Source organism: Brienomyrus brachyistius, chromosome 10 (genome assembly GCF_023856365.1).
Source record: "Brienomyrus brachyistius isolate T26 chromosome 10, BBRACH_0.4, whole genome shotgun sequence".
NCBI lineage: Eukaryota > Metazoa > Chordata > Actinopteri > Osteoglossiformes > Mormyridae > Brienomyrus > Brienomyrus brachyistius.
The window spans coordinates 6,122,577-6,150,505 of NC_064542.1; the positions used below are offsets into that span (position 1 = coordinate 6,122,577).

Sequence of the window (27,929 nt, forward strand, 5' to 3'; positions counted from 1 at the left end):
GCTAAGGAGTATGGGTAGGCTCATGCTGTCAAATTGTTCGAAGGAATGTGACTCTGATTGTCTTTTTAGTTTGCTGTATTATTTATTTTTCTATGGAGTGCATGTATATCTGAGGTTGTAGTCTGTATTGATGGAGTGTTGTTAGTTGGTCCTGAATGGAGGTTACATGTTTACTAGTAATCACACGTTTAGTTGAATACTGGTGAAATATCAATGAAGACACCAACAACTGCAACAGAGTGGCATAGACACCGAAATGACCGTGTGCGTCTAACTGAATAGCAAGGTAATGTACTGTCTGCACGATACAAGAAATATTTTAGTGTAACATAGAGTATTTTGACTGTCGTCTTGTTACTTGATGTTTATTGCTCCTCTACAGAAACCTTATGTGGAAACAGCTGGTCTTTCTCCGATCATTTTCATTTACATGGTGCACCGGAGGAGGTGATGGTCTAATAAAGTCTCACCCCAGAAGGTCGTTTCATTTATATTCTGGATCGGCCATGGCCAAGAGTAAATTCGAGTATGTCCGCATTTTCGAGACTGACGACACGTGTCTGAGAAACTGCTACATAGTCGTGCGTCTGGATGGCCGCAACTTTCACAGGTGAGTCTGACCTGTTCTACTGGACAGCAGAGAAACCGTATGTATTATCATTATATGAAATTTCAAACATTTCATTATTTCATCATACCTAATTGATGTCGGTGTCAGGTTTGGATAGCCGCAAAGCTCTTACTGTTCTACATACGTTTTTTCAGAAGCACACCTCTGTTTGTGTTGAGTCCCCGTCTGCTGGGTTCGTGGTTCCCTGCAGGTTTGCGGAGCAGCACAGCTTCGCCAAGCCCAATGACGCGCGCGCCCTGGGCCTCATGACCCGCAGTGCCCGAACGGTAATGGAGGAGCTGGAGGACATCGTGATCGCTTATGGGCAGAGCGATGAGTACAGCTTCGTCTTTAAGAGGTCCTCAAATTGGTTCAAGAGGAGAGCCAGGTACAGGGGGCCGGAGCCGTGTGTCTCGCCTCTCCGTCTTTGGTGTTTCGGATTGCAGGGTCGGGCCGTTCGTCAATTACCATTCAAATCAAGAAATGGGATTGGGATAGGGAAAAATCCATACGGAAGCAAAACTGGAATTGAATTGGAATTTCTGGTAGGGAAATTGAATTCCATGAAATTCTGTGCAATTCCATGTTTTATGGCTTTCCTTAGCATATGTTTTATATTACAAGTAGTGATATATATCTCCATTTCTGAATATGATAAAATGCTCACCGTATCTTTCAGGTAGAAGTATAGATTATGTGGAGTGAATTAAATAAAAACAAAAGCTTGTCTGAACTGGGGAATAATCAGTGTGTTGTTGCTAAATGTCAGTGCAAACACTCCTGGAATAAATACAATACAGAGCAGTGCAAATAACTCTCAATATAAACACAGCTGGGCTTTTTTATAGGGAAGGATAATGACCCGGGACTGTGTAGATTCTAATAATGTCATTTCAATCAAATTCAGAACAGCAGAACTTTTCTGGACAGTAATTGTGCACTGTGAGGAATGCACAGGTTCACATTTTGACAACAAAAAAGTCAATAGATTATCGTGCATCTAATGTAATACATAAATGAATTTGTAATGTTTATCTTTTTAATAAAATACTTAACACATGCAGTAAGTCTACAATATGTTCACATATTCAAAACTTCAGATGCTAACGTTGTTGGTTTGCTGAAACATTTTTCCAGGACTTTCTACTTTTTCCTCTCAATTTCCATGCATTTTCCATGACTGGAAAATTGGTTGACTATTTAGCAGGTTTCCCAGGATGAGTTTAGATACTGAGTAATATTTAATGTATTTAATATAATATATATGCATATATCTCCTCTATGGTTATAATATACATATAAGGCTTAGAATTACGACAAGCCCTGAATGCACCAATCGCTGCTCCCTTTGTCCCTATCGCTCCTTCCCTTCAGCAAACTGGTGACGCATGTAGCCTCCCAGTTCTCCTCCAGCTATGTTTTCCATTGGCGTGATTATTTTGGGGAGCAGCAGTTGTTCTACCCCCCAGGCTTCGACGGCAGGGTGGTCCTCTATCCCAGCAACCAGAACCTGAAGGACTATCTGAGCTGGCGACAGGCCGACTGTGAGTTCCCGTACACATTGTCATCATCTCCCCTTTCTGCCTTGCATCCCGGCTTCAATCTCTGCACCAGATACGTCATACGGCATTATGCCGCTTATTTGAGCCGGTCACACCTGTGTGACGCGCGCTGCAGACCGACCCGTTCCTGCAGTGTAATGAGGTCTGTCTGTTCTGCCGTCTAGGTCACATCAATAACTTGTACAACACAGCGTTTTGGAATTTGGTGCAGAAGGGCGGTTTGAGTACCTCTCAGGCAGAAGAGAAACTAAAGGTATGAGCAGACAATCTGCAGGCGCTGTGGGTGGGGGCAGAGGCAGGCCGTGGCACTGTGGGGGATGGGGGGGGCATGCTTACAGGCTCTGTATTTAAGCCAGAATTGGTTCAGGGTGACATGGACCCGCTGGGGTGGGAGGTCCTTACAGCTTGCTGTTTTCCTTGTAGGGCACCGTCACAGCCGACAAAAACGAAATATTATTTTCCGAGTTCAACATAAACTACAACAATGAACCTCCACTGTACAGGAAAGGTACTGTGCTCATCTGGGAGAAGGTGAGTCTGGCAGGAGGGGGGTCCCCAAGTTAAGCTATGTGGGAGGGGGGGTGGTCTTCATTTATACATGTGTGCGTTGTTTCAGGTGAATGAGACGACGGTGAAACAGGTCAGGCTGCCTAATGAGGACGAGAAGGAGGTGACAGTGATCAGGAGTAGGAGCAAAGTCACGGCACATCACTGTGATGTCATCGGGGAGCAGTTCTGGGAGCAGCATCCAGATATCCTGGAATCTGATGGCTGAATGTGAGCACAGGTGGTGAATGACCTCTGCTGACCATTCCTGCAGCAGCACTTAGCAAGGAGGCGCTGTAAGGGCATTTTCAGATCCTAAGCTTTGCTCATCAAGAACTTTGGGTCAGTTTTAACTCTTGTGAGTTCTGAAACGCCATAAGATACCAGTCGGCGGTCTTAGAGGGTCTATTGATCAGATAACCAGATATTTTTTAACCTGAATAAAGAGTGCTCATGTTATACTGCTATGAGTGGTGCCCATGATAACCTTGAGTTGGGATTAGAACAGAGGGTAAGAGGAGTTGTCTAATAAATGTGTGCGGAGTGAGAAACTTACTTGTAATCAGGATGAAATGAATAGCAATTTAAAATGAGTTAATTTTGTACTGGTGTATTGGTGAATATTTAGTTGAAAAGCTAAATAATAAAAGGCATTTTAAAAAAAATCACATGGTTCCTATTACCCTCTAAGCCAGGGGTGAGCAATCTTATCCGCAAAGGGTCGCTGTGTATGTGGATTTTCACTGTAACTCCCTAATTAGAGGACTGATTAGCTGAAGAGTCCTCATACCTGGGTGTGAACAGCTGACCTAAAGGTTACCCCCAAAACCCTCATACACACCAGCCCTTTGCGGGTAAGACTGGCCACTTCTGCTCTAAGACATAGTGAACGCAGCTTCTGGAGAACGTAACTGTATCCATCTGTTCCGGAGAAATGCGCTGTGCTGATGTATCTGGTCTCTGATTTAAATCTCGTAAAGTTGTGTGTTTAGCTATCAGACACCGATGCAGTGAGTGACCGATAGAGATTATGAGTGCTGTGGATTGGGCACCCCAGATAGACATATCGTATTGATCCGGAAAGTTCTAGGTCAATGTGAGACGAAACCAGATTAAACATACTGAACCTCTTCCAACTGTGCTTTTCTTGGACTGTGCACAGCTGTTGTAAAAAGCTAACTGCGGAAATGGGACAACGTAGGAAGCTGAGGCAAGGGGCGCAGATGTCATGGTGAAACGCTTCTTCCTTGCAGATGTCCCCGATCCATTGGAAGAAACGCAAACTGCTTGGGGCCAATTCCCTGCCTGCAGAAGTCCTGTCTTCCCAAATGAAGAGGCGTTTGTTTCCCTTTAGGGGGAGAGCAGTTGCCATATACATTAGATGAGACTCATGAGACCCATTTTTGTATCTGCATGTTCAGCGTTAATAGTAGGGTAACCAAAATCATCTGTAAATCTGTAGCTTTGCATCTATTCTTGAAATCTAAGGTGAGAAGCTGCTGTGAATGAGTCCACAGTGAATGAGGCAGTGATTTCCTGAAGTCAGCTGTTAGCTTAGCTGGTGTGGGTGCGGGGTGTTGGAGCCCAGCTCTCACAGGCCGACACCGTGACCGCAGCACTGATTTGGATTGAGCAGAAGCTAAGCTCGGGCAGCGTCGTGGTCTGATTCCACACAGCAGATTAATGATCATCGGGGCTCTTTATGGTCTAACACTGGATCACCAGCCGTAACAAATCGCTGTTCAAACTCTCTGCCTTCATCCTCTCTACAGCAGTGTGAGGAGTAACTACTCTAGTCTAAAAAGGCCTCGTCTGTGCCGGAGGAGCTCTGATGACATGCTGCGAACCCCTGGCTAGTTCTACCATGGGTGGGAAGATCTGCCAGTAGCCAGCTGAGGGGCTCAGCCAACTTCGCCCTGGACGAGATGCAGCCGCGCGCTTGCTGGGCTCGCAGCCCTATGCCTCACTCTGGCGGAAAACAGAAGCGGCCAATTAGAAAGCTCCTTTTCTCTCACCATGTCATGACGCAGGTTTGAATATCATGGGATGTAGCATTAACTAGAATATACAGGCGTGGAAACAATTGAGACCACGGCACAATTTTTTGTTTCACTAATTTCTCAATTTATGGATGTGCGTTTATGAATAATATATATACTTTTTGCAAACTGCAGCCTGGTCCTTCCCTGCTTCTCTCTGATGAAGGGCTTGGTCCTGGCTTTATGGGACTTCAGTCCTGCTTCTAAGAGCCAGATACAAACTGTCCTAGCAGTGCGCTTCATGCCTGCACTTAATGTTTCCTTTTCCCTTTGAAGGTCACTTGAGGTCATCCTCCGATTCTTGACAAACTGTCAGATAAGTTAACGGTCATCTCTGGCATTAGAGAGTCGCTTCTGCCCTTTAGCTGGCTGGTTTCTGGTCGTTCCCAGTGTCTCCTGCATTACTTTCTTCTTGTGTACAGCCGTCTTAGAAACTTTGAGCCTAGAAGCAACCTGCTGCTCAGTGTAGCCTTCTGCCAGCAGAACCATGATTAAACCAGGATTTAAAAATTGCAGATTTGTTTAGAGTGTTCTTGTAATTGTATCCACGGCTGTATGTGATAATTGAATGCCCTCGCAAAATTATTAGACGTTGGTTTGTTGTGATTGTGCTGATGTGCATAACTGCAGTGTTTATATGATATGATTATACATATATTCAGAAATCAGTATTTATATACCGTATAACGCGGTCTGGTGTCATGAGCAGAATTTCTGATGGTTAATTCGCAAACACGGCGGGTTAAAAATGCCGTAATCCACAGCACTCGCTCCAGCAACCTTTACTGCCTTGTTAGCTGGTTCGTTTAGACCAACTCTCCGTTTCCCCGCCACCCTTACCGATAGCCAAAGCCCCTGTGGAGCCAGGGTAAAGGTAAGGCAGTGCTTTAAATTTGTATAAGAGAGCCTCTTGCTGTAATGCCCCCCGTAACCATCATTACAGCATCCCAGACCGCAGTAAGGCCCTAATAACCACCACCCAGAGGAAGCGTGCTATCGGCGGTGCGCTGAAAATCACGCCCTTGCGAACCAACCAAAGAGCGATGTGCGAGTATCGAGCGCCCTGCAGTGATAGTTACTCTGTTTACCGTAATATGTAGTCCTGCGTTTTATTTTTTAATCACAGGACTTGTTGTGGTGGGGTTTGTCTTGCCACGCTTTGCCGGGTGGAAATAGATTTCTAAATAATTATACGCACACCTCAAATTAGTATTAAGGAGTGAAAGAACGCAGATTGAAGTCTGCTTATCAGATATGAGGATATAATTAATAATTAATCTGAAATACAAATATGCATTTGTTAAAACACGTCAAATGCTTATATTGTATTTGAATATAGTAAAACCCGTACTGCTAATTGCGAAATATGTGGGCTGCGTATAAATAGCGCGGCTGGCGCTTGGCCCGTAAGGGGGCGCTGCAGCCTCCCCGGCCGGCCGACTGTCCGCCCGCCGGTTCGTTTATAATACGCCCTATGTGCTTCCCCTTCGTATTTAATCATGATTCTGCCCGCCTGTAGTCGGTGGCTCCGTAATCTGATCGCTATAAACTGCTCTTTGTATATATGTGTGTTTTCCTTTCATGTGTTTAAATGCACAGCATCGAGAAAGGATGCGTATTCAGGTAAGTGCAGGATGGTCTCTCCCGACGCATTCTGGGAGGTTTGTAATCATCTAAATAATAATATTTTTAATTCGGTTGATGGCTGGTTTTTGAAAATGCTAAGCTACATATCGCTATTGACGCCGAAGCACCTTGGTGTGCAGAGTATTCCCTGACTGATTACTATCACTTATTATTTTGTTGGATTATTGCAGTACCTTTCTTTTGTTCGATTATACACTTATACCATACTAATAATTACCGATAATTGTCATAATTCGTTGATTTAAAACTTTTTAAAACGAGTGACTACAGTGTTTGTGTAAACGTGCGTAACCTGTGCCTCGTCTTTCTAATGCATGGTGTCTCTGTACCGAGATCATTACATTAGTGTGCACATGTGTGTGGGTTTGTATTTTCCACGTTAGCTTGCGGGGGCATTTTCAGGCACCCACAATATAAACCTCAATTGCTTTTTTGTATTAATTGCGAGTTTCTTTTACCGTTAGGATAGTTCAATGCTTAAGAATAAACGGAGAGGTAAAGGTCTCCTGTTTTGTCATGTTAATTTCAGTAAGCTGTTTGTTTTTTTGTTAATAGATGACAGGTGGTTGGATAAACCACTCATAGACCAATATGGAATTATTCACCCGGTGTGGTCGTATGCTGCCAGACGCAGGAGGTCACCTGGCAAGTCAGAAGTAAGCTCTCAGTCACATTTATGTTACTCACTTATGTATGTTTGCTTGCTTTTGCATGTTGGGGGCTTTGATCCTACATACGATATAAATGAAATAAAAACCTATGATGCAAGATTCAGGTAAAGTATGAATGAGACTGAAGAGCGGTGACAGCTGGAGGATGCTGCCTTTCGTTTGAGGCCGCAGTGGCTCTCACTGCGTGTGAAGGACTGGATGGATGTTGTGTTTTCAGGACCAGGCCTGGGATGCAGAGGTGATTATTACAGCTGAGGGAAGACAGCTGATGCTTCAGCTCCAGAGGAACAAGTGAGCGCTCGCCGTTATCCTTAGCCAATCAGGAAGCTATTGCACTCTTGTTTCCTGGGCTTTGAATTGCCACAACCTGCTGCCCCAGAGATCTTTAGAAGAGGAGTCTGGTAGGTTATACCTGCATAATAAAGTGATGGACCTCGGTGAGTGTAAACAACCAGCACTCATTTGGGACTCAGAGGGCAGATCCGGCATCTCCATCTGAGGCCAGGAGACGGTCTCTCCCTGGGGGGCTGCTGAAATCCCGCAGCCTGAGGGGGGGGTGTCTCTCTCTCTCCTGGGAGGTGCTGGAGTCCTGGTGTCTCGTTAGCTCTGGATTCATGTGCCTGACTTGGGTGTCGTTCCTTCACCCAGACCAGTCTATCCTTTGTCTGTATTTTATTGTGTTGTGTGGTGGCTCTTCAGCTGAGATTCAGGAAGTATGGGTGCTGGGTAATACACAACTAAAGGTCTATAACAGTAGGGCCTCCATTTTCAGGTATATTTTTTATTATATGTTTAATTGTTTTGTGCAATTCAGAAGGACTTAATTTGAAATTCTTTATCTTTTGTGCCGTATCTGTCATTAGCTTCCAGTCGATTTTGTCTTCAGGCAGTTTTATCAATCATTCGGAAGCAGAGATTTGGCCTCTCCCAGCAGAGCGGGGCGACTGATGTAAATCGTCAGGTTACTGCGAGACGGAGATCTGAAAATGAATGGCGGACTGTCGAAGGTTCCAGGAACCAAAGGCCTTTGTCACTGTGAAGTGCCGTCCAGCCAAACATGCTAATGACTTTGTTCTGAATCTAGCTGTGTACTGTGCCAAGTTTAACTTCTGTATAGTGTCAGTTCCTGTAGTGACATAAATCCATTAATGTTCAAGTGTGTGTGTGTTTGTATTTGCCACATTAGCTTGGTCCTCACAATATAAACCTCAATTTTATTTATATATATATATATATATATATATATATATATATATATATATATAAAAACCTCTGAATGCAATAAAAAACAGGGTGCAAGCAAACAGGGTGGCTGCTGGCAAATGGAGTCTGTGAAGCTTGTGTTTGTATGACATGCGATGAAAGGACTGTCCTCCAGCCCAGCAGGTGCCGGAGGCCGAGTGTCTCATCCACAGCCCACATGTCGTCCTTCACTTGTCCACTTCTTGGACGAGGCATTTTAATAACGGTGTGCTGGCACATCACATGGAGGCCGTTACCCACAGTGATTTCTGATTCTTCTTATTTATGCTGTTGTATGCTTTAGTGGAGTGATTCAGATTAAGTAAGATCAGGCTGAACTTAAAGTTACTGCTGGTTCAGTGTTTTGCTGATCTGTTGATTTATAATCGCTGCCGGCTGTGCTTCAAGCTTTGCGGCCTGGCTTACGGCGGTGGGGGGGGGGCAGGGGGTTTGCTGCTGATTAGGTTTGCAAATGGCTGTTCTGAGCTGTGCCAGCCTCCCTGTCTGCACACTAGGCTCCTTTTGAGGTGCCAGTCCGTGCGAAATGGTGGGCTTGTGTTCGGGACAGACTGCCATTCAGCGTTCCCCGGAGGCCCCTCTCCCTGTCTCACGTTCCTCCTTCTTCCCATTCACCGTTCCCCGGAGGCCCCTCTCCCTGTCTCACGTTCCCCCTTCTTCCCATTCACCGTTCCCCGGAGGCCCCTCCCCCTGTCTCACGTTCCCCCTTCTTCCCATTCACCGTTCCCCGGAGGCCCCTCTCCCTGTCTCACGTTCCTCCTGCTTCCCATTCACCGTTCCCCGCAGACCCCTCCCTGTCTCACGTTCCCCCTTCTTCCCATTCACCGTTCCCCGGAGGCCCCTCTCCCTGTCTCACGTTCCTCCTGCTTCCCATTCACCGTTACCCGGAGGCCCCTCCCCCTGTCTCGCGTTCCCCCTTCTTCCCATTCACCGTTACCCGGAGGCCCCTCTCCCTGTCTCACGTTCCTGCTTCTTCCCATTCACCGTTCCCCGGAGGCCCCTCCCCCTGTCTCACGTTCCCCCTTCTTCCCATTCACCGTTCCCCGGAGGCCCCTCCCCCTGTCTCACGTTCCCCCTTCTTCCCATTCACCGTTCCCCGGAGGCCCCTCTCCCTGTCTCACGTTCCTCCTGCTTCCCATTCACCGTTACCCGGAGGCCCCTCCCCCTGTCTCGCGTTCCCCCTTCTTCCCATTCACCGTTCCCCGGAGGCCCCTCCCCCTGTCTCACGTTCTCGCTTCTTCCCTGGATTTTCCTTGTTCTCCTCGTGTATCTCTCCGCTGCCTCCGTCACCCTGGCTCTCACCCGCACACCAGTTGTGGCTGGCAGCCATCCTCCCTCTCCATGCTGAAATGTCCTGAATTTCATTTGTGCAGCAAGGCTTTTATCCTAATTGAAGATGCTGTGGCGAGTGGAGGTCTGCCTGCTTGCCAGACAGGGGGGTGGGGGGTGTGCTGACTCAAGCAGGGAGGGGGCTGCAGGGGATGGGCTTGGGTGGGGTTCAGGTGGACAGCAGGATGATCAGGATTTTTTTCTCCTCGCACTTGGTGTACGGGGCAAAGCCCCCCCCCCCCCCCGGGCTGTTTCATTCCAGCACATTCATTCACCGTCACCTGGCCGCATTGTACCTTCCCACCAGACAAATGTCATTAAGCCTTTTGTTTGCCTGATTCGATTTCACGTCGTGCTCTTTCATTTTTGCCCCCCCACCTCCATAGCTAATGGAGCCATTTAGGTGCTTTTAGTGACCTCTAGCATGTTGGTCTGTCATGGCTGCCCCAGGCGACCAACCGCGGCTCCCGCTCAGACTGGTAATGTTCTGTTGCATCACCCCATTCATCAGCCAGCTAGGCACACCCCCCCCCCCCCCCCCCCAAGGATGAAGTCATGCGATGTCCCTGGGGAATGTGCCCCGCTGACCCCCGCTGCATTGGCGCGGTTGCCCGCTACCCGGGCTGCACCGAGCGTCTTTGTTCACGCATGAAGCAGATGGGACCCCATTACTCTCGTCAAATGCTCAGGCAGAACCCAGGCCTGCATCGGCTGTTATCGCTTCATTCCTGCACAGGCGCTAAATGTTGGCTATTGTGCATCTAAAGAAGGGGCGTGGGGGGGGGGGGGTTGAGGCGGTGCGTATGGGGAGGGAGGGGGTGTGTGGTGTGGGCTCGTGCTGCCCAGGGTGTACGGGAGGCACATTTCTGAATAGGGCCTGGTTTCTAGCCAACGTCTGACCGTTTCTCAGGCTTTTCGTCTCTAAGGGGAACGAGGGAATATGCTAATGGTCGTTTCAGCTTCATCATGTCTTGTTAACCCATCCTTCTGCACGGTGCTTCAGAAAAAGGTTTTCTACACCCGTGAAGGCTGTCAGACTTTAAATGTAGACCGTTCCATCATGTGTGCTGCCTGAGGCAATCATACTGTCCTATTTCCGAAGGCTTTACGGAAAGTATTAAATGATGGCGTGTACATTTGCCAGTTGTAAAAGGCTTAATTTTAATTTAGCCCACTGGTGAGCTCTCAGGGCGGGGCGGGAGAGGCACGTTGAGTTATCACCTTGTGTAACTGCCCGCATGTCCTAATGGAGTTCTTTGTCACTGCAGGGTAGGGACTGTAGACACATCAGCCTGCCAGCACATCAGTTTCCTCTAATGTCCTCAACAAGGGCACCTGCCCCCCCCTCCCAGGCCACTAAATCCCTGCTGTTGCCAAGCGCCTGTACAGTGTGGACCTGTGAAAAGCTCTCAGGGACAGCTGGCATCTCTCTCTCTCCTCTCTCTCTCGGCCTGCCTGGATGAGACACCAGTTAGAGAACACCCGAGCTGATCCGTGGTTAAGGACTTGATACAAATTTAAAAGGGGTGAGACCAGTAAACCAAGCACTTTGTTCAGCGTCACACAGTCATTCCCGTCTGGCTTGAAGGAGACGGGGATCGATCAGAGGCTAGTGGCACGGGTTGGGGGGGTGTGTACTTGGGGTTTCCGTTTGCTTCGCAGTGACCTATGGCAGTTCACCACTGCTAACACCTTCTTGGTTCCCGTACTGGCTGGGGGAGGTTCAAAGGCGACCCCTGTGTGTTTGGCTGAGACTGTGCTGATGCCTGTTCTGTTACTTAGCCGTGATTTAGACGTCTGTCCCCCCCCCCCCATCACTGTATTTCTGGGTGGTCTGACTGCCTCCTTAGTGTGCCACACAAGAGCCCAGCATCTCAGCACTGCTCAAAGCTTCTGTCAATTCAATTCAGTTTATTTTTATAAGCCTTTCATAGGGTGACCGTCCATCCGGGTTCACCCGGACATGCCCTCTGTTTGAGCCCTTGTGTGGGTGATGGTTGATGGTTTATACCCGTATGACCCAATGTTACAAATTACAGTGGAGTACCAAGTGAAGGGAAAAAAAACACCAATTTTTTAAATGAGGCGTGGCCGGGCGCATTGTATGTCTGTTGCTATTGTAAGGCCGCGTAATAACATTAGACGTGGTTTTTATTAGTCAAAAACGTCAAAAAAAGTCAGTGACGCATTATTAAACGTTACTTAAGTGGTGTATATTAGAAATGTCCGGCACGACGCTTATTGACACGAACACGTGCACAACTGGGATTTAATTTTATTTAATGTATATGTGTTTTATTATAGAGTAGAACTGGTGTTTTTCACGTAATCATACTGTTCAATAAAACACCAAAAGAAAAACAATAATTATATATATAAGTAAATAAAAAACCGTATCACTAAAAAACCTTTGGAGTTTATCAGAATTAAGCAGGTACTATAACTGAAAGGACGTTTGGATTTCTGAAAATGCGTTTCAAATATTTAGAAAAACGAGGTGTAACATTACAATAGAGACCTCAGAAAGTCGCGGCATTCTTTATTGCATGTTGCGTACCATTGCCATGCGTGACGAATCTCTGTTGGACATAAGTGAGGACGACCCGTAGGACTTTAGAAGGCGTGATGCCGATGCCAACAAAGGAGTGTACTAGACTAACTAGAGGTATTCATCCTACCAATCGAAACGTCCTGCTGTTGGGTCATATGCAAGCGCACAACGACATCACGCCTCTTTCCTTGTGCTTGAAGAGCCGCCCATCGGTCTGTCCTACCTTGCATTGGAGTTACGGCCAAGTTTTGCGTAATCTTATTTGGGCGTTTTTCAATGTTCCTACATTTTAAATATTTTATTAAATGCATTTATCACACTTAACTATCAGCATCGCGCTGGCTCACTATCAGTGTTTTGTATGTTGTATGCTAAATAACTTGACATGAGTTCCGTAGGCTATATAATGTGTCAGTAGTGTGCACATACATATGACGGTACATCTTTATGAAGTATTTAAATGTATTGAATTGGCTACCCAAGTATTTATAGAGGTAGGATGCCGTGGTAGTATTTCGGGCTATCGATATATGCTACGTGTAGTTTTAACACTGGTAATACAATCTGATAAGGTATGTCAGACTGTCGCTATGCCTGCTTACATTACATTAGTTCCTGTTTTTTTTTTTTAATTAGTTACTCGTGTATTATGTTTAGACTATCCCCTTTCAGTTTCAGCCAGTAAAATGACGATATGTTTTTTCAGTAGAGTAGCACCGATCAATAGATAAATCTGTCGGATCGAATCGAGCTAAGGTAGGATAAATCGACAGAACACCGGCAGCAGCGCGGGCAAGGAGAGATCAGATGCCAGAAAAGCTGAATCGTATGTACCCTGGTAAGGAATCTAAATTGTAAGAGTAGAGAAATAACAGCCCAATTGGCTTTTATTTGAACATTTAAAAACACCTTAACACTGTAGGTTGTGATTTGTTTGAACAAAGATCTCTCTCTTTTTATATTTCGCGAACTGCAGACCCAAAATTAAAATAAAAACCGCTCAGCAGCGAGCATCCCCGTCTTCTGACGTCATACCGCTTTCACGTGTTACGTCATGCCACGCCTGCTTCACCTCCAAAGGCCTGGGTGGGGCGGTGCTGCTCCCGTAGATGATATGGTCGATTATATTTGGAAGGCAAAGATAAACTCCTTTAGGAAAGCAATAATGTTAACGAATATAAAGAAGGAGGTCTGAAAGCCATTGATTTTGATTGTGTTAATGGTGCTATTAAAATTAATTGGCTACGATACTTTCTGAAAAATGTAGATAGCCTCTGGTTTCATGTCCCAAACCAAGTGTTTATGAAGCTAGGTGGCATCAACTTCCTTCTAAGATCTAACTGTGACCTAAAAAGACTCCCTATTAAATTATCTGCATTTCATCAACAAGTTTTACTATATTGGAAATTGATTTTATGAACGTCAGCCCTTATAAAACAGTCTCCTGCGATTTTGGTAAATGGACGTCCTCTCACTGGTATAACGTTGACTAACACCATAATCCAAAAAGCTTTTGCCAAGGAATTATATTCTTTCTCTTCGAAAAGATTCTCAATTTCACAGTATTTCTCCAGAGATTAATCTGATCAAAATTCCTAACTAACATTGAAAATACCCTCCTAAAGCACAATATCCATGTTGTTTTTGACAAAACATGTGATAAAAATGATTACATAATTTAGTAAAAAAAAACCACACAATTTATCATTCTTGGAAATGGAATGAGAGTGGATTTTTGAAAGCGCAGTTTGAGGAAGTCAATCTTAATGAGAGTCCCTAGAACTCCACCTCTTTTATGTGTTAATTCATTTAATTTGTCCTTATTTAGTTATTTTACTTTATTTCCCATCTTTTATTGTTGTATATGTGACCACTTTTAGTTGCGTGTTCAATGTATATTATGTCTGCCCAAAGCTGTTTGCATTGTACCATGCCATTAACACATTTACGTTTGTATAAACGCGCCATTGTAATAACAATCCAGAGTACATCATGTGCCGCTGCATTTTAAAGGTTAGGTGATGCACCATTCTGATTGGTTCATTATATGTTATGCCCAAAACATTATTAAGAGAGTTACGTCAAGCCCTTGTCCTCCTTACGCTGGCGCAAAGTCTGGTTTTTCCGCCATCAAAATAGTGAGATGGATTTGGACATGCCTACAACTGTTCCGTTTTGTGCTTTACGCTTTGTGTTAGATCGTCAAAATAAGAATCGTTTATTTTTGTTTGAACAATGAATGACGTTGTTTGCTTTAACGAACTGTAGCTGAGCGTTTTATAACTTTAGTTGAAAAAGACCTGTACACACGTATATTGTGTAAATCATTGTAGATTATAAACTAAGAGTTAACTCTGCAGTTACCATAGGTCCGGATTTCCCCGGATGCGTATTTTCATTTTTCAGGGTGGTTAGGGAAAACTCATTAATATGCAAAAGATATGTGCTACCTCATTGGTCGGCTTACATGAAAACTCATTAATATTCTGATCCATGGACACGTCCTCTTTTTCATCTCACCAAAACTGTAACCCTAGCCATTCACAAGCCTCTTTACATGGGTGTGTTGTGATGAATTTCAATATCAATTAAACCAGAATAGGAAAGGCAAAGAAATGTTATCAAAAGTGTGTTTTTGTGATTCAGTCATGTGTTGTCCTCTCTTTGCATTTTCCCACAATCCTCTCTGATGTGAGATTCTCCTTGCCATTACTTCTCCGTTACCAGACTCCTGTTTTCATATCGTTAAGCCATGATGTTAGCATGCATGATGCTGGTGTACACAGCAAATAGGTAATCATTGCCTGTGGACAGCACTCATAAGGTGACCTGCTGGCTCTGGACTCTGTCCACCAGCACCAGAGTGGCCAGTATAAATACTGGGAGGCAGCAGGCCTTCCACCCTGACTAGGACAGTGTCTGTGTGCTGTCACACCTTACAGTGGGGAAACGCGTGATAGTCTAGAAACATGAACAAGGACACAGGACAGACACATAATACCTGAGCTGGGATGCACCACTGCATGGAGCAGAAGATACGCAGTGCTCAGAATAAGCGCACCCCCCCGTGATGAAAGGGCTGGTCCACCATAATGTTGTGACATCATTTTAAGATACACATGGGCCGGGCTTGTATTTGATTCCGGCTTCCATTTGTAAGTAAAGATCAGTGTGGCCAGCAAACCCTCCATCTACCTTTGTCTGCTTCAGCTCCTCGCGGACACTGTCCAAAAGAGAAAACGTAAGAAGAAATTATAACATAAACAGGAAGAAATAAAATGTTTCAGTTAAAGTGAAAGCATTCAAGATGCGGCAGTATTTATCTTTGGAAAACAAATGATTAAATAGAACACCATCTGGCTGAGCTGTTGAGCAAGACGTGCGATTTTTTTTATGGTCAGAAATGTAGCCTCTTAGGTTTATGAATGCAGTCTCCGTTTCCCAGCCAAGAGGCCCTTGCCCTAAAGTTCGGGCACGTCGTAAGCTGATGCACACTGTTTGGACTCCCGGAGAAGCGGGCCAGACGCACGCTCGCGAAAGATGGGCTCTCCATGCGACAGCCACACTCCTTATTTGCATCGAAATGACATGGGGGGGGGGGTCCAGTATGTGCTGTGATGACTTCTCCATTGCTCTCCTCCCAGCCTTTCCCTGCAAACGTCTGACACCTGATATAAAATCACCCGATGGGCCTTGTAACCCAAGGTAGCCAGATGCAGTGAGTTACACTGTGATCTTTTTCTCTGTGAAAGGCAGCTGTTTTCCCCCAGATACAAGGAGACGTGGTACAGCCCGGATGGGGCCCGGCGCACCTTCTTCCCACACCAGGTTCGTGGACAGGACAGATGGGTGCACCTCCATAAAATCAGCACCACTTCTTCGCGTAACCCGTTAATTATGCTGCTGTTTTTAACCTTCCAGGAGAACTGCTTTTTCCATGGTGTGGTGGCAGGAGAGGACGACTCGAGTGTGGCTGTAAGCGGCTGTGGGGGGCTGAGGTGAGCTTAAGCTATTGGCGTCACATCTTGTCTCAGAGAACTTCCAACACTTTCAGCACAGTTATCATCACAGTCTGGCTCCCATTTACCGGCCGCTGTCACATTTCACTGAGTCGCAAGTCAGATTAAGGGCCATGGCAGGAAATGCAGAGACGACGTAACTGAAGTCAGCTGAGTGCAGCTTCAGGAACTCGCAGGATCTCCGGGGGGTTGCAGTGTGTAGGATGGCGGCTCCGGGATCTGCTCTTTCCTCTCCGAAGCCCCGTGAGCCTGCAGGGAGAGCAGTGAAAGAACAGACATCCATTGATAAACCTCAGAGCTGCAACATCTGCTGCAGGATTTGAAGATCCACCCAGAGAGGTGCATTCTTCAGAGCGAAATGGGGCAGCGGGGCCGTGTTCAGGCGCCCTCGTGTGCATCTCGGCAGTCCGGCGGCGCTGCAGTGAGTTCACCAGCTGGGGCCACGTGCAGTGTGGGAGCTGTGGGTGTTTCTCTTAGACAACCCACTGGGTGTGTGTGTCTCGGCATACACATCAGTCAGCATAAACTTGAGTGTGAAAGCGCAAGCGAGTGTTTCTGTGTCCGCATGGGTTTCACTGGGACACTCAGCCGGCTGCTCCAGCTGTCACAGCAAATGAGGCACCTGGGTGATTCTGCATCCTGTCGCCGCCCTCCTGGCCAAAAGACTGAACTGACTGTGACCTTCTCAGTCTCATACGTATTTGATTTTCATTTATTTATTTAGCAGACGCTTCTGTCCAAAGTGAGGGATGCTGGGAGCCAGAGAGCAGGGGCAGCCAGAATCCAGTCCCTCGGGAGCAGTTTGTGTTAAGGGGCTTGGTCATGGGCCCAACACTGATATGACTTCTCTGTCAGTCAAGGTATTTAACGTCCTTTTGGACGTTGGAAGAGATCCCTAAGGCAATCAGCTATATACCATCCCTCATGAACTCATCCCTCATAAAATCCCAAAAGCAGGCAGGGGGGCTGCCTGCCATGGTAGGTTCAGGCTCACCTGAGTGACCCCTCCAGTGATGGCGGGTTTAGCATGTGTAGGACACATGGCGTTTCGCTTCTTCTCCCGCTTGTCCCCAGGGGCCTGATCACCGTCAACAGCAGCATGACGTACCTCATCGAGCCACTGGCTGGGTGGGCAGGGTTCGGGACCGACGGGCATGCCGTCTACCGCGCGGAGCACCTCCGACTCCCCAAAGGCACCTGCGGGCATCGCCACAACCACGCAGCTCAAGTGCTGGAGGACCTCATCGACGGGATGGCGCAGGCGCCCCCTAGTGGCAGGGTGAGTCTGCCGACAGCTCGCTGCTCACTGCCCCCCCCCCCACCCGGAATCCTCTAATTTGGCTTTACAGGCTTTTTCCTTTTATTTTTGCAGGAAAAAAGGGATATGAGCGGCAGCATGAAATATGTGGAGCTGCTGCTTGTGGCTGATCACGCTGAGGTAGGCGAGTCACATGACTGTCCATCATGGGTCAACCAATCAGACAGTCCCACGCTGCTGCACAGGCTCCTCCTGCATGTGGTTTAACGTCTCTGGTCCACAGTTCCAGAAGCACGGCAGGGACTATGAACGCACTCGCATGAAACTGCTGGAAGCCGCAAACTTCGTGGACAAGGTGATCGATGTGGGGGGGCCTCTCACCTAAACGGACCTGAACTAGTCAGGCTGCATGCCATTTCACAGAAGGCTTTGCGGTCTTATGTGTCCCTCTGTGCTCCCCTCAGTTCTACAAGGCCCTTGACGTCCGCGTGGCACTGATTGGCCTGGAGATCTGGACGGACGGGGACAAGATCAGCGTGTCTGCGAACCCCTACAGCACCCTGGGCTCCTTCTTGGCCTGGAGGCGCAAGCAGCTGCATCTCTCACCCAACGACAACGCCCAGCTCATCACGTCAGTAACCATGGCGCCGCCAGCCGCCCTCCGCGCCTGCATCTCTGGCTCCCCCAGGTGGTTGGAGGTCCCAGACGGAATCTGTGTGTCTGTGTCTTCAGGGGAATCTCCTTCCAGGGAACCACCATTGGACTGGCACCACTGAATGCCATGTGCTCCGAGTACCAGTCAGGCGGGGTGAACTCGGTAAGACGAACTGGAGTCGTGTATGTTTATCCGAACCCATCTAGACCAGAACCACACCCACGTCTGTATGGCGTCATGATTTAGTACCACATTTAGTAATATTTAGTTTAGCTAATAGATGTCCACATCGTCCACAACTTCTGCTTTTTTTAAGCAAGCAATTTCCACTCTTATTTTCAGCTCGGATACCAAATGTGGATACATTAATAATAATGTATTTTAAGTGTCCACACTGTGTTTTTCTCCCAAACCCAATGGATCATGGGAAAAGGGGCGGTATTTTCACGACCCAATAGGCTTGAGTGTGATTTTGTTCCAGCTGGGCTCAGAAGAGCCTACATGCAGACCCCGAAGCAGCCAGAGCAGGGCGGCCGCGATGTTTCAGGGGCTCAGTGTCATGTCTGTGTTATTACTGGCTATGTCTGTGTCATTATGGGCTATGTCAGTGTTATTATGGGCTATATCTGAGGCTCGTCACCACGGGGCTCTTTAAGGTTGGGATGGCTTCTTCATGATCATAGTAACTCGTTTTTCTGATTATCTATGACGATACAGTTTGATGCTTTCATTAGACATCTAGGTTAAGGTTTCCACTGAAATCCTTGCTCCCCTCCCACACAGTGCTGATTCTCTGGCCACTCTAACAGACTGCGCCCCCTGCAGGACCACTCGGAGAGTGCAGTGGGTGTGGCAGCCACCATGGCCCACGAGATGGGCCACAATTTCGGGATGAGCCACGACACCCCTGGGTGCTGCCTCGCCCGCGCCGACGACGGGGGCTGCATCATGGCCGCCTCCACAGGGTGAGACGACGTCCCCGTCCCGCTAGCAGTGGCTGGGCCCGTTCATTTAGCAGGAGATTCACAGCCTGTGGCAGCTTTTTGGGAAGATGGGTGGCACCTGCAGGCCTGAATCGCCTATATCTGTCACTGAGGGTGTGCTAATGGCAGGACCTCCCCCCCCCCCCCCTTTCAGTCACCCCTTCCCAAAAGTGTTCAACGCCTGCAACAAGAAGGAGCTACAGCGCTACCTGAGCTCTGGGGGGGGGAAATGCCTCTCCAACCCCCCCAACACCAGCGCCATGTATGGGGGCCCTCGCTGCGGCAACGGCTACCTGGAGGACGGCGAGGAGTGCGACTGCGGGGAAGCGGAGGTTGGGATCCTCGGCGGAAGCTGCTGCTCGCTCAGCCGTGTTAAACGCGCCCTCACGCCTCCACACTGCAGCGGCGGCTCAGAACGCACCTCACACGTCTGCTTCTGCATCCAGCATGTGACCGTGACTGTCGCTGTGACTGTGACGTTCGCTCTGACCGCGACGTGTCACTCTGACCGTGACTGTCGCTGCTCCGACATTGTCCCACCATTATGACAGCAATCTCCCTTCTTTTTCCCGGAAAGTTCCGGTAAAATGTGTCAGTTTTCCAGGTTCTGCTTACAGTAACATTTGAGTAGACACACTGAGGGCCCTTTACTTGCCTTAAAATGCAGTGGTTTCATCTTGGGTGTCTGGCAGTAACTGTCACACGGTCTGTTGCTGTCTCTGCTGCAGGAATGCTCCAGTCCGTGCTGCAATGGTCATAACTGCACGCTGAAGGCGGGAGCCCAATGTGCACATGGCGTCTGCTGTGAGAACTGCAAGGTGCCGTCCCCCCCCAAGCCCACTCACCTCCCTGTCCCCCCTCCCCAAGCCCACTCACCTGCCCCTCTGCCGTGAGGCATTATCCTCCATACCTCCTCCTCTTTCTTAGCTGAAGAGCCCAGGGATCTTGTGCCGCCCTGCCTCTGGCTCATGTGACCTACCAGAGTACTGCGACGGGAAGTCAGAGTCCTGCCCTGCCAACTTCTACCTGATGGATGGGACGACGTGCCTGGACGGGCTGGCCTACTGCTACACGGGCATGTGCCTGACGTTGGAACAGCAGTGTCTTTCCCTCTGGGGACAAGGTGGGCATCGGATGGGCGTCGGGCGAGCAGCAAACGGGGCACAGACAGCAGGAACAACTCAGCTTAACGCCAGCTCTCACATGGAGCATCCATCCATCCCTCTATCCACCCATTATCCCTCCATCCATCCCTCTATCCATCTATGCACATTTTGTATAACGTACTGCTTACTTCAATAAATGTCAGTAGTAGCATCACGAACAGCACACAAGTCACTAAAAAACACATCTTCCTTGTTACTGGTGAATAATTGCTGAAATGCTTTAAAGCAGCCGTTGCATCTGCCTTACGATGAGTACAGCAGAGAATCTGGATCCTGAGACTAACTGGCTATTTACGTCCCCTGCTTATGGCCTGGTTAAATGAATGTATGTTTCGGAGCCATTAGGAATTCATTTATTTGTGTTTCCCGTCTATCTTGTGTGCCTCAGTGAGCTTATTCAGTAACAGCGTTTCACCGAATCGTTTGACAGCTGGGATGCACTTTCATCAGGTCGCTCTGCCTGTGTTTCCTCGACAGGAGCCCGCCCCGCGCCCGACCTGTGCTTCAAGGAGGTTAACAAGGCCGGGGACTCTTATGGCAACTGTGGCAAGGACACAACGGGGGAGTACAGGAGGTGCCGGGAAAGGCAAGCGGGCACTGCTAGGAGCGGGTAGCCTGTGGCCATGCCCATGACCTAATAGCATGAAGGTTGTTGGTTGAGTCCCAGGTCGGGTCCTCCTGCTAGTTCCTAGAGTTTGGTACTTGACCTGAATAGATTCGACCTGCATCCCACATGCTAATCAAGGGCCTGTTGATGCTGCCGATAGGGATGTGAAATGCGGTAAGATCCAGTGTCTGAGCACCGCGCCCAAGCCCCTGGAGAGGAACGCTGTAGCCATCGACACCAACATCCCGCTGGGGGTCGACAAGGTCTTGTGCAGGGGGACCCACGTGTACCAAAGCAGCCAAGGGGACACGTTGGACCCGGGCCTGGTGATGACTGGAACCAAGTGTGGGCAAAATGGGGTGAGTGTTGTCTCTGGGAAACGGGAGCATCCAAGGTCTCTTTTGTAACTTGTATGTCGGTGCAAGACTGTGCTGGTCAGGTGCTCTGTACACGTCTCACTCTCTACACGTCTCACTCTCTACACGTCTCACTCTCTACACGTCTCACTCTCTACACGTCTCACTCTCTACACGTCTCACTCGTCCACAGATCTGCTTCGAGGGAGAGTGCCGCAATGCTTCCTTCCTGCAAGCCAACGACTGCAGCAACAAGTGCCACGGTCACGGGGTAGGCATGCCCCTGGGTGGATGGCTGGCTCCTGGCCGCAGGTGGCCCTGACAGTGCCCAGCAAGGAGTTAGGCCTTCTGAACTTCCTCACTCAATCATTTATTTTAATAAAGGCTCCAAACCTGTTGTTTTTATACATATATTCCTTCAGTTTTGCATATGTGAAGCACTTTGGTCAGCGGAAGCTGATTTTTTTTAATGCAATATAAATAACTTGCTTACTTTGAGGTGGTATGTGGCTGTGATCTGAAGGTAGGTAGTTCAAGCCTGGCCTCAGCAGAAGAAGTCACATGTCTGTGGGCCTGTGGGTAAGGCCCTTAACCCTTGGCTGTCCTTTACTGTGACCCCCCCCCCCCCCCCCCAGGGAGATGAGGAAAAGAGGATTTCCCCTTGGCGCTTAATAGAGTATTAGTACTTTATTGTAAGATTCATGCACGGCAGATTGTGGACCAGGCATCCCACCCCAGATAGTCTCATGTTCAGTGGCCTCATTTGCCAGTGTCACTGTGCACAATTCCTATTGGATGATGAGACGGAGAAGGTCTGTGAAGCTGTAAGGGTTTGTGAGCAGGAGCCGTGTTGTTTCAGTGACATTCGCCTCCTGACGTTGTCCTCTCCCTCCTTCCCTCACAGCTATGCAACAACAACCACAACTGTCACTGCACAGACGGCTGGTCACCACCCAGCTGTGCGCTGGAGGGGACAGGTGGCAGTATCGACAGTGGCCCGCTTCCCCCCCGCAGTAAGACCTTGATAACTGTCGCTCTGAAGACACCCTGGTTTCCCTCGTCGCCATGTGTGCAGTGACCGGCAGCTTCTCCCCGTGTCCCTCCAGGCCGATGGCTCCTCCTCAGCATCCTCCTCCCCTTTTTGTTCCTGGGTCTGGGGGCTGCAGCTCTCTGGTACAGTTACAAGAACAGGCTCTGGCACAAGAGGAATCACGTCCCTTCATCCACATCCACGTGAGCCAGTTAAACACTTACATACACTGCGATCCCCATATCCACAGTTTCAGTATCCATGGTGTCAGTTATCTGTGGTTTGCAGAAAATTCCAGAAATAAACGGTTCATAAGTTTCAAATGGAGTGCCATGTGAATACAGGCTGTAACACGGTATAACATGGTGGCGCCCAGTACAATTCTGGTCTCCTTTTGTCCCCGTATATGCGCTGACCCGCATAACTCTCATCCAGTCTGCCTCTAACATTCTCGCTAATCGCCACATTATCGCAAGGATAGAAAGCATGATTTTCATTGCTTCATCATCCCTTGATAGATATTTTTTCATTGCTCTATCATCTCTTGAAAATTGTGCTAAAACGTCAGAATCCCTTCTGTTCGAGAGAGAGTACAGTACTGCATAATAATGTACTTCATATACAGTAATAATAATGTTGGTAATATCTCACTGTGCGTAATTTAGTAATTAAACGTGACCATATGTATGTACACAAAAATCACGTTATATATGTGGTCCGTGGATGGTTCACTATTATCTGCAGTTTCGGCGGTAGGTATAGGAACATACACTATATTGCCAAAAGTATTGGGATACCTGCCTTTACACACACGAACTTTATTTACATCCCATTCTTAATACATAGGCTTTAATATGGAGTTGGCCCACCCTTTGCAGCTATAACAGCTTCAGCTCTTCTGTGAAGGCTGTTCACAAGGTTTAGGAGTGTGTTTATGGGAATTTTTGTCCATTCTTCCAGGTGAGCATTTTATGAGGTCAGGCACTGATGTGGGACGAGAAGGCCTGGCTCACAGTCTCCGCTCTAATTCATCCCAAATGTGTTCTATCGGCTTGAAGTCAGGGCTCTGTGCAGGCCAGTCAAGTTCCTCCACACCAGACTTGCTCATCCATGTCCTTATGGACCTTGCTTTGTGCACTGGTGCGCAGTCATGTTGGGACAGGAAGGGGTCGTCCCTAAACCGTTCCCAGAAAGTTGGGAGCAGGAAATTGTTTAAAGTGGCTTTCAATGCTGCAGCATTAAGAGTTCCCTTCTCTGGAACTAAGGGGCCAAGCCCAACCCCTGCAAAACAGCCCCACACCATAATCTCCCCTCCACTAAACTTTCACTTGGCACAATGCAGTCGGGCAAGTCCTGTTCTCCTGGCAACTATCAAACCCAGACTCATCTATCGGATTATCAGACAGAGAAGCGCGATTCGTCACTATCTGCTCAACCATGGAAACCCATTCCATGAAGTTCTCTATGCACTGTTCTTGAGCTAAACTGAAGGCCACATGAGCTATTGACTCTGCAGACACATGGCAACTTCTGCACCATGTGCACCTCAACATGCATCATCTCCACTGTATGGTTTTATGTGGCCTCTACCACTTCGTGGCTGACTTCCTTTTGTTCCCAATTGCTTCCACTTTGTTATAATACCACTAACAGTCGACCGTGGAATATTTAGTAGCGAGGAAATTTCAGTGGATTTATTGCCCAGGTGGCATCCTATCACAGTACCATGCTTGAAACCTGTTCTTTCACAAATGTTTTTGTAGAAGCAGTCTGCATGGCTAGGTGCTTGATTTTATACATCTGTGGCTATGGAAGTGATTGGAACACCTGAATTCAATGATTTGTAGGGGTGTCCCAGTACTTTTGGCAATATGGTGTATCTTCCACATAGGTTTTCTGGAGAGATGAGTGGCTGAAATAGTTCTGGTTGCTAAAGCACAGCAACACTTAATACAAACGGTAGCTGGTAGATGCTGTTCGACTTAGGGTCTGAATCTGGGAAGCTGAGGTAAGTTGCTGATGCACCGCTGTAATGAATCTACGCACCCTCATTGAATTTCAGTGTCCGTTGATGAAAAGAATCCATTTCAATGTCTTGGGTGCCTGAGTGTGCATTCCCTGTGTAACAGGAGTTATAACTGGTGTTCGGATTTAACCAACTACCTTCCAAATTATGCACACAGGGAATTTGCCTTCGTTTGAACGAAGAACCATCCTCACAGAGGCACTTTGCTTCTCCTATCATTCCAGTGTCCCTGTTGGCCATGGGGCACCTGGCACGCGTGTCAGCCAGCAGAAGAAGCAGGGGCCGGACGGAGAGGTGAGGGGCTGTTGATGGATGGATGGATGGATGGATGGATGGATGGATGGATGGATGGATGGAAACGCGTGAGCTGTGCCCGATGATGCCGTCCTTGTGTTTTGCAGGTCGGTCACCGGCAAAGCCCAGCTGGTCCCTCCAGGGTTAGGTCCTCCATTGTGCGTCCCACTGAGAAACCACCTCCTGTACCGGCCTACGCCATACCACAGAAAACTCCCCGAATACCCCCATCCAGACCACCCCCAGTATTCCAGCAGCCCATTTGCGTTTCGGCTAAGCCTCGGCCCGAGCCCCCCCAAAGACCCCCTCCCCCTCACGTGTAAGAAGGACCTTCAGACTCTTTTGGTGACAAGGGTATCATGTGGGACTACAGGGGTTGGACAGTGAAACTGCAGCACTGGCCAATAGCGTTTGAGGTTTCACGCCTATATTTTCGGGGTCTGGTGGCCAATCTTTACCGAATGCACGTTCCATCAGTAAGAGTGTGAAGGTTGAATTAGCAGGGCAATAGCACAGCTGTGCATAAAATATTGCAAATCCACACAACATAATGGGAGACATATCAGAGTTTAAAAGAGGACAAATTGTTGGTGCGTGTCTTGCTGGTGCATCTCTGACCAGGACAGCAAGTCTTTGTGGTGTATCGAGAGCCACAGTATCCAGGGTGATGTCAGCATACCACCATGAAGGACTGATCACATCCAATAGGAGTAACTGTGGATACAACAGGAAGCTGTCTGAAAGGGATGTCCAGGTATTAACCAGGATTGTATCCAAAAAAACACATAAAACCACAGCTGTCCAACTCACTGCAGAATTAAATGCGCACCTTGACTCTCCTCTTTCCACCAAAACTGCTCGTCGGGAGCTCCGGAGGGTCAGTATTCATGGTGAGGTTGCTATAGCCAAACCTTTGGTCACTCATGCCAGTGCCAGACGTCAATTTCATTGCCAGCATTGCAAATCTTGGGCTGTGGACAATGTGCACCTTGTATTATTCTCTGATAAGTCCACCTTCACTATCTCTCCCACATCTGGGAGAGTTATGGTGTGGAGAAGCCCTGAAGCGGCGTACCACCTGGACTGTTACATACCCAGAGTGCAGCATGGGGTGGATCAGTGATGGTTTGGGCTGCAACATCATGACATTCCCTAGACCCAGTACCTGTTCTAGATGAGCCTATCACTGCTAAGAACTGCCAAGCCATTCTGGAGGACCATGTTCTCCCAGTGGTTGAAACATTGTACCCTGAAGGTAGTGCTGTGTATCAGGATGATACGGCACCAATATATACAGCGAGACTGGTAACAGAGTAGTTTAATGAACATAAAGGTGAAGTTGAACATCTCCCATGTTCTGCACGTTTTTCTCTTCCTGCATCGCGTAGTGACGAGGCCACCTGGGCTTTCAGTTTTATTGTCCAACCCCTGAATTTGCAGTGTTTAACTTACACAAATGCACTGGGCATACAAGATGTCACATTTTCATAAAGCAGTAGTTTAATTAAACATACTACCTTCCATGCTCAGGTACGCTGAAGATCGACCCCAGCCTAAGCCCAACCATAAAGGCCAACCGATGCCCCCTAAAGGTCACAAACCGAAAGCCAGGTAATTATGCTATAGTTTACCTGGCAGCTGTAACAATTTGGGATTTCTCTTCGCCCAAACCCATGGTGTTTGTGAAACTCCATAAATGTTACACTAAAAGTACATTATTAACATTTAATGCAACATGAGATTTGTTACAGAATATGCTGTCCTCAGGTGTTCATCTTGCTTCTCCTTTACCTCTAATATGCTGTCATTATTTTATTTTATTTTTTTACAGTATTCAGAATGACCTCAGTGGCGAAAGCTGAGGACAGTCCTGCTTGGAATTCTCAGTATCAGGTCATCAAATTGCACTGTTGGTCTTTTCAAGCATCCCTTTACAAGAACATAATTAGCTGCGGGAGATCTGTAAGATGGTTAAAATCCCTAGTATTCAATCTGCCTTACATACTTGAAATTTGAAATCCTGTATACTTGTAATTTTTGTTGCATAAATAAGAGTATTACATGGCTTGTCGAATGTCAGTACGTGATGTGCTGATGTGGCTTTTATTTGTATTTATTGTCATAATATTAGCATTGTAGTTCAGGAAAAAGCATGAGTAAATTATGAAGTCACTTAGCTAAACATTGTGTTTTGTGAACAGAGCAGTGTGAGATAGATTTCAGGAGGAGAGAAGGGGAGTCCGGAGCTTTCAGCTGGAGGCGCTGGGCAGATCTCTCCCGCCTCCCATCAGGCTAGAGAGAGCCACTCTCCGCTGAGTAGTAGCAATAACTTTGGGCTGTGAAGGATAATGGGTACAAGAAGCTGCCAGTTACCCCTTTACACTTTACTGAGCCTGAACCGCTGGAGCATCTGGGCACTGGGGCTCGTGGTGCTAAACTAATCACTTCTGTGCGTTCTTTGCATCTGGAAACATCTCGCCTTTTTTGGATATTGGATATTGGCTGAATTGTACATATAAACTCACAGATACAGCTGAGTAACGCACTGTAAAGATAATTTCAGGAACATTTTGCAAATAGTATGCTTTTTACTATGGAACAGCAGCAAAGAATGGTGCCAGAACCGTCGTAGGTTAAAAGCTAACACCAGACATTTCAGGTTTTAGAAGTATGCAGTGCTGTTTCTCAACAAACTTAAGAATTTAGTTCTTCACAGAGTCCTGCTCTGCCAGGCTGCCGTTGTCCATCAATCTGATGTCAGTCAGTATGCACTTTAAACATGACAGTGAGCCAGAGCGAAGACCGCGGTCAGCAAGCTCTTTGAGTGCCACCTCACTGTTGATAGACCCGGGAGCTTGAAATACAGGGACAATTCTTTAAATATCAAGCAGATGAAGGTCTCGCCTGCTTTCGAAAGATGAAAAGGTATGCTGGCTTTTCTCAGTGTCAGCTGGCATATCAGAGATGCTTCCGTGTGACAAAGTTGAGTTTATAGAATTATTTCTTATGTTTTATTTTGTGCAAGCTTCATGTGACATTAAAAACCCAGCACCTCAAAGCATGTATTCAGTAATGCGGTTCAGAATAGAGAGACATTGGGAAATGATTTTCAGCTTACCTTTTTCCACTATATTGACTATTGATGATGTAGGTTACATAAACAAAAGGCCTTGTTTAAATACATTTGTGGACCTATGCAAAACAGGTTGTGAGATACATTGTGCCTTTTTGTTATTTCACACGAATATTAAACTTATTAAATGGACCTTGTTCATATGTTTTTCTTTTTAATTGCTCTGTTTTGCTGTTATGCATAATAT

General features: G+C 47.4%; 2 protein-coding genes across 11 annotated transcripts; both read left to right on the forward strand.

Annotated features, from left to right (window-relative positions):
• On the forward strand, positions 1-8,302 carry thg1l (tRNA-histidine guanylyltransferase 1-like). 6 transcript variants are annotated; one of them, XR_007400383.1, is made up of 10 exons: positions 1-286; positions 383-610; positions 822-998; positions 1,985-2,154; positions 2,337-2,425; positions 2,596-2,703; positions 2,789-2,949; positions 6,960-7,060; positions 7,293-7,366; positions 7,962-8,302. XR_007400383.1 is itself a non-coding variant. In XM_049028662.1 (8 exons), exons 2-7 carry the CDS (start codon positions 390-392, stop codon positions 2,945-2,947), a joined length of 924 nt encoding a protein of 307 aa, XP_048884619.1. In that variant the 5' UTR covers positions 2-286; positions 383-389; the 3' UTR covers positions 2,948-2,949; positions 3,972-4,111. The 6 variants fall into 6 exon arrangements, 2 of the variants coding, with proteins under 2 accessions (XP_048884619.1, XP_048884618.1); XR_007400381.1 differs by having other exon boundaries at positions 8,007-8,302; XR_007400382.1 differs by having other exon boundaries at positions 8,010-8,302.
• Positions 6,247-27,874, forward strand: adam19b (ADAM metallopeptidase domain 19b). 5 transcript variants are annotated; one of them, XM_049028655.1, is made up of 23 exons: positions 6,247-6,380; positions 6,960-7,060; positions 7,293-7,366; positions 15,968-16,043; positions 16,137-16,213; positions 17,309-17,513; positions 17,607-17,672; positions 17,776-17,847; positions 17,957-18,123; positions 18,225-18,309; positions 18,973-19,112; positions 19,285-19,462; positions 19,859-19,948; positions 20,058-20,253; positions 20,774-20,882; positions 21,064-21,262; positions 21,453-21,530; positions 22,164-22,272; positions 22,366-22,492; positions 24,540-24,609; positions 24,717-24,928; positions 26,140-26,220; positions 26,441-27,874. In XM_049028655.1, exons 1-23 carry the CDS (start codon positions 6,257-6,259, stop codon positions 26,469-26,471), a joined length of 2,667 nt encoding a protein of 888 aa, XP_048884612.1. In that variant the 5' UTR covers positions 6,247-6,256; the 3' UTR covers positions 26,472-27,874. The 5 variants fall into 5 exon arrangements, with proteins under 5 accessions (XP_048884612.1, XP_048884613.1, XP_048884614.1 ...); XM_049028656.1 differs by having other exon boundaries at positions 15,986-16,043; XM_049028658.1 differs by lacking the exon at positions 6,247-6,380 and having other exon boundaries at positions 7,031-7,060; positions 15,972-16,043.
• The last annotated feature ends 55 nt before the right edge of the window (positions 27,875-27,929 follow it).